Source organism: Gracilinanus agilis, chromosome 4 (assembly GCF_016433145.1).
Source record: "Gracilinanus agilis isolate LMUSP501 chromosome 4, AgileGrace, whole genome shotgun sequence".
Lineage (NCBI taxonomy): Eukaryota > Metazoa > Chordata > Mammalia > Didelphimorphia > Didelphidae > Gracilinanus > Gracilinanus agilis.
In genome coordinates, this window is record NC_058133.1 from 174,833,606 (window position 1) to 174,854,612 (window position 21,007).

The 21,007-nt window shown below is 35.2% G+C and overlaps 1 protein-coding gene across 1 annotated transcript in view; it reads right to left on the minus strand.

Moving 5' to 3' along the window:
• Positions 1-21,007, minus strand: part of BRIP1 (BRCA1 interacting helicase 1) — a 223,362-nt gene that overhangs the window by 130,705 nt on the left and 71,650 nt on the right. Inside the window, exons 7-13 of the mRNA XM_044671629.1 lie at positions 20,116-20,337; positions 18,458-18,657; positions 13,661-13,793; positions 13,006-13,160; positions 7,784-7,949; positions 7,523-7,663; positions 5,477-5,638 (exon numbers count right to left, since the gene is read on the minus strand). Of these exons, the coding sequence (XP_044527564.1) occupies positions 5,477-5,638; positions 7,523-7,663; positions 7,784-7,949; positions 13,006-13,160; positions 13,661-13,793; positions 18,458-18,657; positions 20,116-20,337 (1,179 nt within the window). The remainder of the gene's footprint in view (positions 1-5,476; positions 5,639-7,522; positions 7,664-7,783; positions 7,950-13,005; positions 13,161-13,660; positions 13,794-18,457; positions 18,658-20,115; positions 20,338-21,007) is intronic.

The window sequence follows — 21,007 nt, forward strand, 5'->3', positions numbered from 1 at the left end:
ACTGAGAATTTCCATAGGTAAATAACCAAATGGCCTTTAGTTTTATCAGGGAAGGACATTCCTGGTAAAGGAATTGCCTCTCCCAAAACAGATCACAAGCCATCTATGATTAGGTAGATCACAGATCCATCGATTTATAGCTGGAAAAGGCTGTCAAGACCATTTATCTTAGTTCAACCCCCTCATTCTACTGAAATGGTCATACAGTGACATGATTAGGATTTAAGCCCAAGTCTTGTATCAAAGCCCATCATTATAAGACTATCACTGAAAGAATTTCAATAAAAATTAAAAGAGATTCTAAAGATTACTACCTTGACACTATGAATTTCAGGGTTATTCTCAAACATTCCTTTATTTTTTAGCATAAAGATTTATTTCTAAAATAATATATTCTAAAGGGGGGGGGGAGGTAATTTGCCAAGAGAATCAGTATGGTATCAGTGATCTATTATCAAAATAAAAAGGGATACACTTAAACTAAAATTAACTCATTGATATTTTTATAAATAAATTATAATAATGTATTCTTCACTAAGAATTATACCCTCAACAAACCTAGTTAACAGTAGCAGTACAGCAACAGTGGGAAAAGTAGAACAATTTAAATCAATTACTGACATCTAAGTCTCAGACTTGGTAGCTGAGTAGTATAATGGATACAGCATCTGGGCTAGAGATAGGAATATCTGATTTTAAATCAGGCCTCAGACATTTACCAGCTGTGTGACCCTGGGAAGGTCATTTAACCCCTCTTTGCCTCCATCCCTCACCTGTAAAATGGAGACACACTGGAGAAAGAAATGGCAAACCACTTCAGTTTCTTTGCCAAGAAAACAACAAAAGTTTCATACTGAGATCCATGTGACCTTATCCCAAAATTTTAAAAAGCCTTTTGAAGTTATTGTGCTAATTAGTTTTTATCATTCTGTGAAATAGTGGGTTAAAAGATGAAGCTTTTATGGCTTAAAGGTTTGTGTTATTTGATTATAGATATTAGCAATTATAATTAGCTCAAGTCCATAGAGCACTTAAAATCTGCAATGAAAATATCAAACTCTTTCTTCCAGTATACATGTAGCCTGATTGCCATTGAGGAAATGAACATAAGTTAAAATCTCAAACACAAAGCTAAACTAGACCAAACACTATTTGAGAGTTTCATGTTCTGTTTCCTTATCTTATTCATGTGGCTAACAGGGTAGGTTCCTTTAGAAGAATTATATTTCAATTCATTCATTCATTAAGCTAGCTAACTTGTTTTAGTTAAGCAAACCTACATTTTATGGTCTATGTAGTCACCTAATGGTCAATTTCAGGAACTGCAGTAAATAGTGCTGTCAGCTATATACATAAAATCCCTGGAGACTGGATTCCAGAGGTGGCATTCTCTTCCTCTCCTTGACCTAAATAGCCACTTTCCTCCTGTATAAGTATTGAATTCCCCCTGGGTCTCTACAGAACACTTTCTTTTATTCCTGAATACATTATAATGAGAGAAATCTTAAACAAGAAAATTGGTCCTGGATGGTGTGCTGAAGGTCTTCCATGCTCTGGCTGTTTTTCATATTGTGGGTTTTTTCATCAGTTAATTAAGAGTCCTGTGAAGTAGGTTTACATTAGAGCTGGCACAGTTCCATATGTGCCGAGAAACATGTTCAATTAGGTTGCTGCCATGCACATAAAGAATTGCAATTTGGTACCATATCTATAAGGGTTTGGCAAATGGTTCTCCATTTACTTGTGCTGTCTACACTATCAGGATTATTTCCTCAATTCCTGATTACATGCTTCTGATCTTGGATGGAATGTGGTTAGTAAAAGGTTTTTCCAACCTGCTTGTGGTTTGGTTTTTTCCCTTTCAGATTGCTTTGGGATAATCTGAGTTCCAATGCTACCACAAATAACTTCCTTGGGAAAGGGAGTTTCCATATTTTAAACTTTAAAAATCCACTGATTTCATGTAAAGCCAATTACTTCCTTTAATAAAAGGAAAAAAATTACTCTTTGGCTTTGAATCTTATCTTAATTACTAGTCTTTCAAACAAACATACTTAGCTTAGATACTCCACTGAGGAAAAAATCCTAACTTCTGTTAAGAGTAGTTTTAGAAATAAGTATGGCTTAAAAGAAGAGATATGAGAAGACATTCCCAATCTACTCCATATAGTTGCAAACTATGCATATTTACATTTTTCTATGTATTTATCAGTTATGCTGATTTTTTTCCCCTTCTTTTTCTTTTTTCGTCTTTAAAAATACTATTTATTGGGGGCAGCTAGGTGGCTCAATGGATTGAGAGTCAGACCTAGAGACAGGAAGTCCTGGGTTAAAATCTAATCTCAGACAATTCCTAGATGTGTTACCCTGGGCAAATCACTTAACCCCCATTGCCTAAGCCTTTAACACTTTTCTGCCTTAAAACAAACATATAGTATTGATTCTAAGATGGAATATGAGGGTTTTTTTAATATTATTTATGTTTATATATTACATATATGTAAAATATATAGAATGGCTCTCTAGAATAGGGAAATATATTGGGGGAAAACTATGGCGATGTTAAAAAACAAGAAAATTAAAAAAAAATTTTAATAAAGATGGCTCTTAGATGCTTACACTTATTTTACATTCAGTATGGTTGGATGTATATAAGTAATTTTCTCAAGATTCTTCCTAAGGGGGCATCTAGGTGGTGTAATGGATAAAGTGCTAGGCCTGGAATCAGAAAGAATCATTTTCCTGAGTTTAAATCTGGCCTCAGACACCTACTAGGTGTGTGATTCTGGGCAAGTCACTTAATCCTATTTGCTGAATGAATGAATGAATAAACAAATGAATAGCTAAATAAATAAATAAATGAATGAATAAACAAACAAACAAACACACAAATAAATAAATAAACGAATAAGCAAATAAATAGATAGATGAATAAATGAATAAATAAATAAATAGAAGGTTCTTCCTAAGATGATTAAAGTAATGAGACAAAATGCTGGCTATGTCCTTTCCATGGCCTCAGCAGTTCTCAAAGAATATAAAGGGCAGAAAAGGTGTAGACCTGCAGTGGCTATTTCCCAACTCAGCAACCCTTAACTCAGTAAAATCACAGATCCAAACCCTCAGCCCTAGCCCTATCTACATCTATGGCTGATTGAATGTGCTTCTTGTCCATAAAGTTTATAGATGGAAAGTCAGTGAAGAATCAAAATCAGATATTTTTACTGATATAAATATATCCCTCTCCAACCATTCTGGAGGGCAATTTGGAACTATACCCTAAGGGCTTTAAAAGAATGCCCGCCCTTTTATCCAGCCATACCACTGCTGGGTTTGTACCCCAAAGAGATAATAAGGGAAAAGACTTGTACAAAAATATTTACAGCCACATTCTTTGTGGTGGCAAAAAAAATTGGAAAATGAGGAGGTGTCCATCGATTGGGGAATAGCTGAACAAACTGTGGTATCTGATGGTGATGGAATATTATTGTGCTAAAAGGAATAATGAACTGGAGAAATCCCATGTGAACAGGAATGACCTCCAGGAATTGATACAGAGTGAAAGGAGATCATTATACTCAGAGATGGCTACACTGTGGCACAATCGAAAGTAATAGACTTTTCTACTAGTAGCAATGCAATAATCCAGGACAATCTAGAGGAACTTATCAGAAAGAATGCTATTCACATCCAGAGAAAGAACTGTGGGAGAAGAAACACAAAAGAAAAACATATGATCGATCACATGGTTTGATAGGGATATGACTAGGATTTTAATGTCAAAAGATCGCTCTACTGCAAATATGAATAACATGGAAATGGGTTTTGAATAATAATACAGGTATAACCCAATGGAATTGCTGTCAGCTGCAGGAGTGTGGAGGGAACATTAAATATGTAACCATTGAAAAATATTCTAAACCCTAAAATATATAAATAAATAAATGAACAAATAAGTAAATAAACGAATGAATGAATGGGCGAATGAATAAATAAATAAGTAAAAGGAGACATAGCAATCCTGGGGGAAAATAAATATATCACTCATGTTCTAATTCTTAGAAGTACTTGTTTTAGGAAAAGAATTATATCTTCCTGCATTAAAACCAGGCTTGAAACAAATAAAATATAATTCAATTAACAAGCATGTATTAAATGTCTCCTATGTCAGGCACTGTGTTAGGTATTGAGGATACAAAGACAAAACCCAAAAAGCCCATGTCTCAAGAAGCTAACAACATTCTAATGGACAGAAACAACATGTACACAGAGTAGTAATGACAAAACATATATCAAGTAAATACAGAGTACTTTCAGAAATCAGGAAAGGCCTCCTTGGGAGGTACTTGTGAATTGAAACTTAAATGATTCCAAATAGAAGAATTGAAGACATCCAGCTTTGTCTGCATGGAGGACTATGCTACAAATCTGGCTTCTCTTAAAAGATAGGCTGTTGTTAATAACTTAAGTCTAAGGAGAGTATATTGCAAATTTTCAGTTTAAGTAAATATTTCCAAATATCACAGTAAACCTAAAAACTACTAGAAAGAAAATGGTACAGTGTATAATTCATTCTTTTTTCAGGAAATAAGAAACTGGTGCTTGTGATATGACTAAATGCAGGGGTATTTACCCTGAGATCTATAAAATTGTTTTCTCGATATTTTGATAACTGCATTTTGATACAGTTGGTTTCCTTTGTAATTCTATGTATTTTTACTTTGTGTATTTAAAAATGGTATTTTGAAAAGAGGTCTATAGGTTTTATCAAACTGCAAAAATAGTCCATGACACAATAGTAAATAGCCACTGTGGTATCTCTAAATTAGCTCACTGCAAAAATGAAGGCTTTGCTCCTCCCCCACACCCATTTTCAGCTCAGTCATTTTCATACTCATAGTAACCCTTCTGGGGGGGATTTTCTTGGCAAAGATACCAGAGTAGTTTGCCATTTCCTTCTTCAGCTCATCTGACAGATGAGGAAACTAAGTCACAGGGTTAAATGACTTGCCTAGATCACACAGCTAGTAAGCTATTGGCTCAGGCCAACTTTGAACACAAGATGAGTCTTCCCTCAATCCACTGAGTTACCTAGCTGCCCTAACCATTGTGTTAGTCAAATCCTTAAACCATTCAAATGCAAAGTTTTGTTCTCTTTCCCTTTCAGTGTGAAACTATCTGGACAGATGTTGAAAAACAAGACAATACTGCTGCCTAAGATTCTGTGCTCTTGTCTCAATAGAGCCTCTGAAAGTCAAATGAAACCTTGTGCTTTTAATTAGACAGCATTTCACCCACACTAACCCTACATTCTCCCCTACCACCCTATTCCCAGACCTCTTCAACACAGACACCAAAAATGTCTATTTAGCAAATATTTCAAATTATTTTCACTGCTTCTGGTCCTAAGAAAGTTAAGAGGAGAATTTTGGATGATTTTTTAAAAGTCAAAAGCCACAACTGAGTATTTACTTACCTTGTAGGATGGCAAGAAACATAAAATCCCTTGGCCCACTGTTTGGCACACAGATAAGAGAAGAGCTCCAACTTCATCCTGGAATGCAAAGGTCTCTGTGTGCTGGAAGGTGGCACAGAGATTCCGACCCTTGGGGCCTGACCCAATGGTGCCAACCCAAACCTATTATATGAAAAACTCAGCTTTAGAAGTATGCTTAAGCCAGAAAGGCAAATTAGCATTTATTAAGATACCTTAAGGAATGATCAGTGGGCCAAAAGGAAATTAAGGAGCACCTATAAAAGAAATTTACTTAAAATCTAGTGAGTTCGTTATCTTTATATTTGACTTATAGAAGACATTAAATTTATAGAAAGTTTTTGTGCTTGTGTAGCTTTAGGCAATGTTTATAATCTTATAGGTGTTAGCTCCCTGAGTACAAAAGCTATACAACTTTTATTTATTGTCTATCGCTGTGTTATACGTTACACATAGTATTCAACAAATATCTGACAAATAAATGATAATGAATGAATAAATCATAAACAGGTCATAGAATCATAGAATTTATAGTTGGAGGAATCTTCAGAGAACAACTGGTTCAGAGTTCTTAACCTGGAGTCCATGAACTTGTTGTCTCATATTTTAATAACTATATCTCAACATAAATATTTTCCTTTGTAATCCAATTCATTTTGTATATTTAAAAACTTTATTCCATAAAGGGATCCACAAACTTCACCAGACTGCCACAGAGATCCAGGACCCACAAGAGGATAAGAATCCATAATCCAGTCCAACTCAGACTCCAAAAGATCTTATAACTATAACATATCCAATAAGAGGTTGTCTATTCTGCCTATCTGACCAAAAGAGATTTAAATGAAACCAGATTACAGGTGAGTATGTTTTGCTACAACTGGTTTACATGACTCCAAAAGATAGGCACTATTACTTCCAGTTTCCTCACACTAAAATATCCGTGCTAAATGGTCATGAGGAATTAGCACCACTATATGTTGCAGTCCTTCTCAGTCTACTATGGTCATATATACCTCACCCTAGTTTATAAGGCAGAAAGAAGAGATGACAGTGAGAGTTGTGTGCGGAAACAAGGCAAATTCTGAAGTTTATTGGAAAGTTTAGTAGTTATGAAAATATTTTGAAAGTCTTTCAAAGGACAGCTTAAACCTAAATGATTTTTTCCCCAGAAATGCAAAAACTGACACACCACAAAGCTGTAGTCACTTATTTTATTCCAGGAACCACCAAAGGGTTGTGTTTTAGCCACCTTTCTGAATATATTTGTATGTAGAGTTCTACATAACAGTAATTATATTCATAGATTTCAGGTACTTCTGTTTATATATACATGGGGACCCATATTTATAAATAGCATGAATAGACTAGTCATATTATTTTCTTGCTTCACATCAGGCACCTAAGGTGGAAGAGGCGGGGGGAAAGGGAGCGGGATGGAGGACTTGGAAAGACAAGTCCTTGATGGGGGAGCATATTCCCAAAGCTGTCAAATTTCCTTCTCTCTGAGGGCTGGACAACTACTGGCCAGCTAGAGGACATGGATGCCTCAATGAAGGAACTTCCCCTAGACACCAAGTTCCAATCATTGGGCAGAATGAACATTTTCATAAAAAATAATACCTGAAAAAATATGACAATTCTGTAGAAAATAATTGAAATAGAATTCTAGTATGAGAAAGTTTAATAATGCTAACATCTTATTCCAAATTTTCATTATGGCAAATAAATTTTTAAGAGTTATTTTTTTTTAATTCTGGTCTGTTGTTGCTATCTAAGGCAGCAAATTAAACCACATAGAACTTCAGGGTTCTCCTATGAAGTTTATTTTATGTTCTTGCCTTAAAGAACAGAATTTCTTATTAAGTCTCTAAAAGGTAACCATTATTCTTTTTATTCTCAAATCCAAATGTAAAATTTCTTCTCAAGGCCTGTTATAACTTCTCCAGTTGCTAATTGATTAACAAGGATTTCAATTTCTATGAAAAATCTTAGAAATTTCATAAACCTAAAAAAGAAAATACTAACCTGTGAGTTCTGGATGACATGATTAGCCTCTAATTGGATAGCAAATGTCACACCAAGTTCAGATGAAAAAGATTTCATCGGTGACAGAGTTCCAGAAGTCAGAACAATCGTCCGTACTTTACTACTGATATCTGAAAAAGCCTAAAAAGAGGAAAAACACTAGTTTTATGAAACTGTAATCAAATGGATCAAGTATTATCATCTAATTTTTTGAGCAATTATACTAGCTAAAAATTTCCCATTATGTTATAACAAGCTTACCACAGCTGGATTTAAGCACCAAAAGTTTAGCACATGTACTGCCATTTTCTGTCTAGAACGTTTCTTATTTTTAGGTATAACAAAGAAACCATTTTTGTCTGGAATATCAAACTGGGTTATCCAAGAGTAAGTCTGCTGTATAGCAACCTTGTAATCGTCTGCAAACCTAAATGAAAAGTAATCAATAATCAAATTGTTTGTTTTTTAAAACACTAACAATATTTACCACCAATATCTGAACATTTAAAGCCAGTTATGTTAATTTATACAGGGGGTTAACGTTATCAGGGTTTTCTCACAATATCCCTATAAAAAAGGTAATATAAATATAAGTATATTATATTATTATTCCCATTTTATAGAGGAGAAAACTAAGAGGTTAGGTGATTCTCCATGGTCATAAAGCTAATGGGTACGAAAGCTGCTAGACATACTCAACTCTAAATATAATGCTTTTCTACCATCCTCTACTATATTTCATTCAATAATCATATTCTCATAATTCTTCCCACTACTGATAACAGTTTATAAGTCTTGGCACATAAGTCACAGTAGCATAGAATTTTAAAATGAGAATGGGCCTCAGAAAATATCTAAACTGAGAGTTCTTAATCCAGGGCCCATGGGCCTCAGTAGGTCAATAGAAAAATTTCAGGGAGTTCATGAACTTGGAAGAGCAATAAAATATATCATTATTTTCACTAACCACCAGCTAAAATTCAGCATTCATTTTAATTTGAAAAAACAGTATTCTTTTGGATTATATAACTTTGGAAAACTCATGTGGAAATTTGTTATTAAAATTTTAAAAAGTTTAATATTTTTCTAGAAGTAGTCCATGGACTTTATCAGACTGTGAAGAAAAAGTTAAGAACTTTCTTTTAAAGAAAAAATTTTTTTTTCTAATTCTGACCTTCCCAAGCACCAAAAAGAACAATTCTACATACAAAGAAGAATGGAAAATGGGTGAATATGTGAAACTATGACATTAGTATATATAGCTTCAAAAGAAAAAAAGAAGAAGCAGCACACAGCAATAGCTAACTCTTATATTGCACTTTAAGATTTACAGAGCACTTGACAAACTATTTCATTTGATCCGCACAACATCTCTCTGATGAAAATGCTATTATTATTATCCTACTTTTACAAATATGGTAATTAAGGTTGACAGGCTAAGTGACTTGCTTCAAGGGGCATGATTAGAATCAAGATTTGAACTCAGATCCAGCATTCTATCTATCCATTAAACTACCTAAATCATCATTATTAATGTTTCATTAATAGTATATGCTGGGGTGGGGCAGCTGAGGGGGCTTAGTGGATTGAGAGCCAGGCCTAAAGATGGGAGATCATGGGTTCAAATCTGGACTCAGACACTCCCTAGCTGTGTGACCCTGGTAAAGTCATTTAAACCCCATTGCCTAGCCCTTACCACTTTTCTGCCTTGAATCCAATACACAGTATTGACTCTAAGAAGGAAGGGAAGAACTAAAAAAAGAAAATAGTATATGCAACATTACTTTTGTCTTTCCCCAACCCCTGAACTTTTTTCTCTTCCTTTCTGTATTTTTTTAAATGCTTCATTCATCTTTTATTTCTTTTTAGCAATACCATCATTTGTTTTCACCTGACAAATCTCTCCCTTAATGGAAAAAAGAAAGAAAAAAAATTCTCAAAATAAATAAGTTAAAAGAAAGCAAATCTACCCATTTGCTGAATCCAAGAATACACATTTCTTTTTCTTTTTTAAAGCCTTTACCTTTTGTCTTAGAACCAATATTATATAAAGTGCTAATGTACTTTAAAGTACTAATACTATGTAAAGTATTACATTGCTAATACTATGTACTTGTTCTAAGGCAGAAGAATAATAAGGGCTAGGCAATGGGGGTCAAATGACTTGCCCAGAGTCACATAGCTAGGAAGTATCTGAGGCCGGATTTGAACAGAGGACTTCCCATCTCTAGGTCTGGCTCTCAATCCACTGAGCCACCCAGCTGCCCCCTACACGTTTCTTTCTGCACCTTCAACAATCATTAAGATCGTGAGGTTGGTGGCATGTTTCAGCAATGGTATAGAATTCTGGTTGGTCATCTCATCAATCAGTTTTATTTACGATATTGCTATTACTATATAAATTGTTCTGTTCATTTCATTCATCAGCTCATACAAGTTTTCCCAGCTTCATATAAAGTTGTCTATCATTTCTTAAGGCACAATAATATTCTGGCATTCTGAAGAGGGGCATCCCAAGCCAGGGAAAACTGTGGCAATAGGGGATCTTCTGAAGACAGATTCTGGTCTTAGATTGTGAGAAAAGAAGCTAGGGAAAGAGCCAGGTTCTATATGTGATTGTAAAGGGGGATGGGGCCTTGCTGTATACTACTCAGTGCACTAGGAGCTATACCAGAAGACAGAGACAACTCAGCAAATGGGAGTCGGTGCTAGGGTACTGTGAAGGAGACAGAGCCAGTGAGATCTCCAACATGGAGCAAAACCAATTTAAAAAAGAGGATCATTAAAAGAGAAAGAAACAGTCCTTAACTAAGGCAAGATCCTGCAGTGGATCACCAGGAGCCTGAGATAAAAGCCAGGAATTGAGGCAAAATTTGGGGCCTAGTATCAGTTATACCATCCAAGCGAGCAGTCACTGTAGGGAACAGTATCAAAGATTACCCAAATCAACTTATGCACAAAATCCTAATGTGAGAATTAAACATGAAAATATGTATAAGTAAACAATAAAAACAAAAAACTTAACACCAAAAAATTAAGGACATCTGAAGCAAGGTTCCAAACTTCAGGAGACCAAAATATTTTAATCCTAAAGAACTGGTAGATAAAACAATAAATCTTCTTATAGAAACAATAAACCTTTTAATTAAAGAAAATGACAACAGTGAGACAACATACCAAAACTTTGGGATGAAGCCAATGCAGTCCTTTGGGGAAAATTTATATCTCTAAAGACTTTCATCAACAAGAGAAAGGAAAAAAAAAATCAATAAACCAAGCATGTAACTTTAATTAGAAAAGCAACGAATCAAAATACCCTCAGCTAAATACAAAAGCAGAAATTATGAAAAAATAAATATAAAAGGAATTGAAAGCCAAAAAAAGGTGATTAAAATTAAGAGTTCTTTTTGGAAAAACAATCTGATTAAAAAAAAGAAAAATCAAATTACCAGTATTAAAAATGAAAAGGGGAGTTGACTACTTGGATAAGATTTTTCATTTTCTTTGCTAAGTTAATTCTCTTTCTAATTTTTCTCCCAGAGCTCTAATTTCATTCATAATTTCATTTTTTATCTCTTACTTCACTTCTTCCATTATTAGCCTTTGAGCCACACAATATTTTTCTCTGAGGTTCTATTTATATTTTTGTTGAGTTATTCTCTTCTCCTGAGTTTATTTCTTGAGTATCTCAACCCAAAGAATGCTATAATTCTGTTTGGTGCTTTCTTCCATTTTTTCATGTTGTCAGCCATCAGACTGGCTTAAGATAACAGAAAAAAGGAAAATGACAACTGATGAAGGGCTGTAAAAGGAAAGGTACATCACAACAGGTACTACTGATGAAGTTGTGAGATGGTCTAACCATTCTGGAAAGCAATTTAGGACGAAATTCAGCAATTTAGTAGCAAAAAGTTACCAAACTGCATGTGTGTTTTTACCAAGTAATAAACACCTCTAGGCTTTTACCACAAAGAAATTCAGAGAAAAAGGGAACAATTCCTATTTGCACCAAAATATTTCTAGCAGAATTTTGTTATAGCGAAGAACTAGAAATAAAGTATCTATTAACTGGGGAAAATACCTGGACAAATCATGGTATAAGAATATAATAGAATATATTTTCATCCAGAAGAAATAATGAAAAGGGCAGCTGGGTAGCTTAGTGGATTGAGAGCCAGGCCTAGAGACAGGAGGTCCTATGGTTCAAATCCGGCCTCAGACACTTCCCAGCTGTGTGACCCTGGGCAAGTCACTTGACCCCCATTGCCTACCCTTACCAATCTTCCACCTATAAGTCAATACACAGAAGTTAAGGGTTTAAAATTTAAAAAAAAAAGAAATAAATAAATAAACAGAAGAAATAATGAAAGCAATTGGTTTGAAGAAACTTATGAGAATTTCTATTAACTGACAAGAGTGAAGTAAAAGTAAGAAAACAATTTATTCAATGATACATCATCAAGAAGGAAAAGAAACTGAGAAAGACTTAAGAATCCTAATCAATGTAATGACCAATCAAAACTCAATAGAAATCATGAAAATGAAACATTTTGGAATAAAACACACATTTTCAGACATTATCATCATGGAGACTGCTTCAGCTTTGCAACTCATATACCTCTCAGGTGCTTCTGTTCCTCTGACTAGAAAGCTGGAGGAAGCAAAAAACCAAATTCCATAACCTTCCTTGATAGGGAGCTCAATCATCTCAGTCACCTCTTCTTTTGTGACCAGCTCCTTTGCCTGGTTTAGACTATGCCATTATCTTCATCATGCCCCTACCCTAGGTAATCACCAGCATTATCCCTTCTCCCTTTCAGCTAGGTGACACAACAGAAAGAATGGCAGGCCTGGAGTAAGGAAGATATGGGTTCAAATTTGACCTCAGACACTATCTGAGTGATCCTGGGAAAGTCTATCTGCTTCAGTTTCCTCATCTGAAAATAAGGATAAATACCTCCCAGGGTTGTTGTGAGGATAAAATAAGAGAATATTTGTGAAGAGCATAACACAGTGCAAGGCACATAATAGGTGTTTAATCAATGTTTGTTGTATCATAGATACAGACAATGTGCATATGTCTTCATGTCTAAACCTATATGTTAAAAGAAAAAATGGAATTTTTTTTAGTGGGAGAGAGTTCAGGAGGCAGTGATATTTATAATAAAAAAAAGAAAGAAGGATGTCAATGAAACATTTTTAAAAAACCCACAAAGAATAAAGTAGATGAATGTTCAGAAGAAGCAACAACAAGCAGGACAATGTTGCAACTACCATACAGTAAAAACCAGCTGTACACAGAAATTCAGTTTCAAATGTAGTCCTCTTTTTCTATTCCTTGTATGTTCACATTTATACATATTTATTAAGTTCATAATAACAAAAAAAGAAAAAATGCTTTTTAAAGTATTTATGAGACATACCCAAGGCTTTATTAGATACTAATGTTTCTAAGGAGAAAAATATAAATTATCTGTACTGACCTGCTATTCTGCCTAAACAGATAGTCCAGTACCATAAATAGTCCTTTGAGCATAATCTGGGTTGAGGGACTAACAATAGGTATTTCCTTCACCTGCTCTTTACCATTAAGTAGCATGAATTTTTCTTCTTTTTGAAGGACAGCAGTAAAATGTCCCTACAACAGATAAACATGACATAAACAATCTCTTAGAAAGTCACATTCCATATAAAAACATGCAATGGTTATCTGGCTACAATATTTTGAAATGTTTATTGAATGATTAGGCTAAGTGCCAACAATGGCACCATACTTTGGCTCCATACAATGAGCCGAGCTCTCCCCGGACTCAGTCACTCCCTAAGAGTAAGTTAGGCCTTCAGAAGGCTCATTAATTCTTCAGGCTGTTTGAGTATCACTTAGAGTCCCACAGTAGGGCACTGAAGCAGATATGTAGTAAACGGTTCTCCAGCGGCCTGAAGGGGTTAAAGTGCCTCGTCTACTTCCAGGGAGCACTTAAGCACTGAGAAGACTGACTCTGAAGGGTGATGCATAAATACAGCATTAAATAAATGACATATGCTATGCACAGAATACATTGCCTGACCAAACCACAACATAATAACAATAACTTTGTATCCACAAGATGAATTTCCCTAGAGCAGGAAATATCTTACCTCTAATATGGGAAAGGTAGCAGCAGTTATGCCCATTTTGTACAAATGAGAGATCATTTCATTTCCACTCCACACTTTACAGGACGATTCATAATCTCTTTCTTCAAGATGTTCAGAGTTTTCCTGTAACCAACTAGAATAAGAAAAAACCAAAGTAAACTAAACAATAACTCTTAACATGTTACTTTGACAAGAAGCTAAGAAGAAAATGGATTTTCACCACAATCAGACACCATTCGGTGATCCTACTAATTGGTCATGATGGCTTAATCAGAAATTACAATACCTAGCTAGTTGCATTGGTCACGCAATGAAAAACAAACACACTGATATCATAATTTTATTTTAAAAAAAAGAATTATATCTAGCCTCAGACACTTCCTAGCTGACAAGTCACTTAATCCCCCTTGCCTAGCCCTTACTACTCTTCTGCCTTGGAACCAATACACAGTATTGATTCTAAAATGGAAGGTAAGAGTTTAAAAAAAAAGAAAAAGTACACTATACTGGGAATCAGAGAAACAAGGATCTCATCTTTGGGGCCAAGTCTTACCTCCTATAGAAGGGGACAATGAATGATAAGGTAGTGAAGATTTAGAGTGTAAGGTATTTATGAGTAGGGATTATTTCATTCTTTATACAGAAAGTTTAAAAAAAAAAAAGAATTTTACATGTGATTCTACTTGTTTTCAAACCATTCATACAGCTTCAAGTCAAAACTGATACCATACTACAATGTTTTTCCTTCTAAGGAAAAAAATTCACACAAATGTTGATTTTTCTTTTTTGATTCCTTAACAGGGGGGAATAAGTTGAGCAGATGGATCATCTGCTATTGCTTCCAGTAAATAATCAATCAATAAATAAACACTTATTAAGCACTTAAGATGTGCCAGAAAAGCACTGGGAATAAAAAAATACAAAAAAGAGGCCAAAGATAGTCCTTGCCTCAAGGAGCTTACAATACAATGGGGAAAACGACATGTAAACAAATATATAGACAGAAAGAACTATATACAGGACAAATATGAAGTAATTAACAGGAGAAAGGTTCTAGAATTAAAAAGGGGAAGATTTCCTTAGAAGGTGGAATTTTAGTTGGGACTTAAAGGAAGTCAGGAAGGTCAGCAGTTGGAGCAAAGGTGGGAGAACATTTCAGGCATAGGGGACAGCCAGAGAAAATGCCCAAGTGATGGAGTGTCTTGTTCATGGAATTGCCAGGAAGCCCAGTATCACTGGATTGAAAAGTGCATGTTGGGGAATAAGGTATAAGACTGGAAAGGTAGGAAGGGGCAAGGTTATGAAGGGCTTTGAATGCCAAGCAGGGCATCTTATATTTGATCTAGGAGGCAATTAGAAACCCCAGGGTCTTCTGAGAAGAGGAAAGAAATGATGGAATCTATACTTTAGGAAAATCATTCAGTAGCTGAATGGAGGATGGATTGGAGTGGAGAGAGACTTGAGGTAGGCATACCCTCAGGCAGGCTATCTCCAGGGGTGGAGATAAGGACCTTCACTAGAGTAGTGACAGAGTCAGAGAAGAGAAGAGATGTGCAAAAGGTGAAATTACACAATGAAGAGATGATTTATAGGTGCAAACTTGAGGGAACTAGCAAGATGGTGTTTCCCTCCATAGTAATGAGGAAGGTAAGAGTCAGAGAGGGCTTGAGGGAAGAATTAATGATTTTTGTTTTGAATATATTGAGTTTAAGATGTCTACTAGACATCCAGTTTGAGATGTCTGAAGGCAGTAGGAGATGCAAATTGGAGGTCAGCAAAGAGGTTGGGGACAGAATAGGAGGATTTGAGAATCATTTGCCTAGAGATGGTAATTAAATCCATGGGAGCTAATGAAATCACCCAGGGAAGTAGTATAGAAGGAGAAGAGAAGAACACTGTCCAAAGAATAAGGGTTTGGAATTTATACCAAATACAAATCACAAGGTAGCACTGCAAAGCAACCTGAAATGCTATCTTTTAGAACAAAAAGTAACTTCCTAGAGATCCTATGTGTCCTTTTTCCTCTTCCTATTAGAGACTTCTAACTGAAAATCTTAAGCTACAGAAATCAGACTACACTTTAATAGTTTAAACTAAAAATAGTTCTGATGTATGTGGGATGTTTTGGGTGCCACAGTTCCTGCTGCTGGGACATTTTAATGGTCAGGAACCATAATTAAGAAGTTTGCTAAACAAATAATGGCTTTATTTAATAATTCTAAATGAATGATGAATTTTCATTTTTCTTACCAACTCCTTAGAGCAAAAAAAAAAACAACAACTATATAAGCAAAACCATCCAGGAATAACTAATGTTAAATTTTCCTAATAATTTTTCAAGCATCATGGAACATATAGTAGAATTCCAAAAGTGACCTTTTGAAATGAAAATACATATGGTCTTTATTATCATTTCAAGCATTAGTTATAGTGTTACATAAAATCAAAATATTTTATTTGATATCAAAAGCCAAAATAAAATTTTCCACATATTAGAAAGAAATATGTGGAAGAAAATGCTTCCACAAAGCAAAACTTCCTTGAGGAAAATCTTTTTGAAAATGTTTATTGGGGACAGCTGGTTGGCTCAGTAGATTGAGAGTCAGATCTAGATATGGGAGATTCTGAGTTCAAATCTGCCCTCATTCTGGGCAAGTCACATAATTCTCCTTGGCTAGCCCTTACCTTCTGCCTTGATTACATATACAATACACAGTATTGATTATTAGATGGAAGGGTAAGAATTTTTTTTAAAAAGTTTATTGTCCAAGGAGACAAATTACAGAAGAATGATTTGTTTGTAAAATTAAATTACTACATAGCCGTGCATGTGTGTATCTATCTTGAGATAAATGTTAGAAACCAACTCAATAGCTTTCAATTTGTATAAGAATTTGTTTGGGCTAAATTTGTCCAATGCCAACTAAGTAGATAGTATCATATTGAGGCCTTTCAATAACATGAATAATTAAGACCTTTATGAGGGTAGGGGAGGTTCTTTGAACTCAGTAATGTCTAGGCAGTTGACCTATGCTAAGATAATTTATAACTCTGGAGAAGCTTACAATTGTAACTACAACTAGGGTAACTGAGAATACAGGAAACATATTGCAAAAGTAGAACACAAGTTTTTAACCACAGCAAGAGCAAAAGAGTCACACTGAAAAGAGAAATCCTTTTGTCAAATATGTAGAATATTTTTTTTTACAAATTGTTAGACAGACTTTAGAGCAGTGGTTCCCAAACTTTTTTGGCCTACCGCCCCCTTTCCAGAAACAATACTACTTAGCGCACCCTGGAAATTATGAAACTATTTATTGAACTCAGAATAGAATGTAATACAAAAAAAGTGTGGTCATCACCTCACCCCTGGATCGCTGCAGCACCCACCAGGGAGCAGTAGCGCCCACTTTGGGAATAACTGCTTTAGAGTAACAAATGAAAACCAAAGCTAATTCACAACTTTATTTTTGAAAACCCCAAGCCAGTGATGGGCAAACTATTTCCCTCCAGCCTGCCCTAGTTTGCCCATCACTGCCTTAAGCAATTCCCTAATCACTGTGCCTCCACATCCAGATGTAGTGATTAGGGAATTGCTTAAGGCAGTGATGGGCAAACTAAGGCCTAGATCTGGCCAGAGGGGAATAGTTTGCCCATCACTGCCTAAGCCTTTTAGATATATCCAGTGATTTCTTCCTATAAGTGTTTCACCTGTACCTCAATAATTTCAGCTCCATTAATTTCTAAGACTGACCCAGGCTGCACTTGACCATTGTCTTCAATTGGCAAATAGTATTCTGTGAATACCAGTACTATTCAGTGGCCGAAAATTTTATCACACTATACCCCATAAGGTTGCCTCTTTTTTGTTGTTTTTTAAACCCTTATCTTTCATCTTAGAATCAATACTATGTATTGGTTCTAAGGAAGAAGAGTGCAATGGGAGGTAAGTGACTTGCCCAGGGTCACACAGCTTGGAAGTGTCCAAAGCCAGATTTGAACCCAGGAAACTCCCGTAAGTCAACTAACATTGAGCACACTGTTACACAACAGGCATTTAATATTTGTTGAATCTAGTTGAATTGCACTTGCTCTAGTATTTCGATCTGTTAAACGAAAATCGAATAAACTATAATCCTCTATTAATTAGAAGCTTTCTTTAAAAAAAAAAATATATATATATATATATATATATATATATATTCCACTTTGAAAAAAAAGCAGCTCCCTATTGCCTCTAGGATCAAATATAAATTTAGTATTGAAAGCCCTTTAAACTCAGCTCCCAACCTATTTTTCTAGCCTCACTCCACATTACTTCCCCCTCACATTCTTTTCCCTCTTCCTTCCACTCTCATTCTCTCTGGTATCGCCAGGTACCCCCTACATAATTCACTCAGGTAACTGAAGTGAAGAAGTTCTACCTACCAACACTGAGGGTAATCTCTGTCCATACCCTTCTGCCCCTCAAAGCCAGGATGACCCAGAATCCTTCAGAGATGCTTCATTACTTGCAGAGTGTGGGTGAGATGGAAGTCACCAATTCTGTGCCTTCCAGTGTGATGGAGGAAGCCCATTCACTACTATATGTCATGTGATTACCTTCTAAGGTCCTCCAGGTGTTAACCATTTCCCCTGCCTCTGTACCCTGCAGACATCTACCACTGCCAACTGCTCTACTGACATAAAAAAGATTTCAATAAGTGTATTTGAAAAATTAAAATGCATCACAAGGAAAATACATAAATTTTTTAAAAAGAAAATATCAACTCATACTGGTAAAAACAATTTTCTTACTTTAGGAGGCTATAGCACACAGCTCGCAGGGGTTCATGGTCTTTCTTCCTTATATTGTTGCTGACCATGCTATCTAGTTCATCTCGAGCAAACCTTAGTTGAATTTCTGTAACACTGTAACTGGCTGACTCACGTGCACAGTCCTCAATATTATGGGCTTCATCTAAAATGATGATCTGCTCTTTTAGATTGATATCCATCTATAACAGAAAACAATTTTCCTGTAAAACATTATGAAATTGACTCTCTAATTTAATCAGCAGTCAGAAGACTCCGTTTTTACTTTACCCAGTTTTAGCCAACAGAAGCAAGCACAACTGTATAAAAATTGATTTTTCTGGAGTTTATGTAATTTCTGCGTTATTGAAACCAATCAACTTTTCCTTATTGAATTCTCTATGCATATCATCACAATATTTAATATCAGCACAATAGATTGTCATCTGGAGGTCTCCAAATATCTTGCAAATATATGAAACTGACAATTATTTAATTAGAACTCCTGGTACAGACAGTACCATATTAGAAGCTGAGGGGAATACAAAGTACTCTAAGCTCTTTGAGGACAGGGCCTCTTATTTCTTTCAAGAAGCTTACTTTATATTGGGGCACAAACAGAGCAGAAATAGAATAAAATTGAAATAAATACGTGAGACGTAATTAGCTAAATAAGAAAAAACTGATGGACATCAATCACAAGGCAATACATGATTAGCTGAGAAATGACGGGCAGAGACAATAAATACTAGGTTCAGAGGAAGAAAAGAGCCCTGTGGTCACAGGAGGTTGGAAAAGCTTCTAGGAGAGCCACTAGAATTCACTCTCAAAAAAAGAAGCAGGGAGGATGAGGAGAGAAGAGAACACAAGGGTAGGAAATGTCTTGAGCAAGTCACAGTGAAAAGAAAGAATAAGGCATGATCAGAGGACCGTGAATAGACCAAATTATTAAAGTAGAGGCTGTAGGTGGGAGATAAGGTTAGAAAGGTAAGTTAAAGACAATCTCCCTAAAATGCCAAGCTAAGGAAGACTCTATTCTATACATAGTAGGGAAACAATAAAGGTTTTTGAGATAGGAAAATTAAAAAGGGCTGAAAATTAGGTAATGTAAATGATAAATATATATAATCTTCATTTGAAACTTGAAAGAACAGCAAAACAGAACAAAAAGTATTTGTACACATGAAGTCAGTAGCAGCAACAAAAATAACAAACTTCTCATGCTCCATCATGCTGGCATAAACACATATGCTGCATAAAAATATCATTTTTCAAAAGCTCACAAAGTGTATTAAGCAAAGTGAATTTAGCAAAACAGCACATTCATTGGCTTTATAAATGCTTCATTTTATTCCTATTGTACTCTAGTTATATTCTCACTGCAGACACTAAATTCATAAAATTTCTTGTCACTTTATTTTCAAATGCCACCTTTATATTTTAAAAAACTAGTTTTTATCTAATTTTAGGAATTAGTTAGTACTAATTCATAACTACTGGCACCCTAATGTGCTCACATGCTTGCCTAAATTAAACATCAAACAGAACAATGGACGTAAAAGGTGAAATCAAAATGAAAACACTGAAAATATTTCTTTAGCTGATCCTTAAATACTAATTAATAAAGAAATGGTCTTTATAATCATTACATTTATACTCACACTTTCTCTGATTTGTGAGTCTAAGAGATAGTTATAGGGACAGAACACAATGTCAGCATCTAGCATTAGTTCTCGAGCTGCATAATATGGACAAGCCTTTAGCTTCTTCCCCAGGCTCACAAGATCTTCTATATCCCAGGCCCTGCACATCCCTGGGAAAGTCTGTAGAGTTTGCTGCTCACTAATTTTATGGACACCATGGTTGAAATAACAGGATTTACCCTGAAAGTAAATACATATCATTGAAGAGTTAGCCAATGTTGTAGTAACAATTAAAAAAAACAAAACAAAACTATTTTTCCTCTCTGACTTTAGGAGTTATATTAGCAAATGGCCACAAAGCAAAAGTGTCACAATGAAGTTATAACATTAAATTAGAACTAACAATTTTTAACAGTGATTCATTTTTGGTCTCTCAAATTAGTTGAGATCTAACACCTATGAATCCATAATTAAAACACATTTTCCCCAGACCATCGGTGTGGGGAAATCCTAATGTAAAAAAAAGTCTCTCTCCAATTCATCAAAAGCTTATCCACAACTCACATCTGAAAGAGTTGCCTAGAGTACTGTGATATTAAGACAATGAAACTGCACAGTAATAAAGCTAATTTGTGTCAGAGGCAAGACCTGAACCCAACTTTCCTGACTCCAAGGACTGTCTTCTATCTACCAAGACATGTTGCCCTTTTCCCACATGCTTCTTATAATAATAATGATTGGTCAAAACCAGCCAAATTTGTCTTTATGTATATTCTCCATGACCCACTCAAGATAAGATCATACCTTCTCGGTTCTTTCCTACTCACCCAATGGCACCTAATATGTATTGCAGTCTAATGCCTCACTGGGGTATAGAAGTGGCCCTGGGTCCTTAAAAAATATGTCAGCA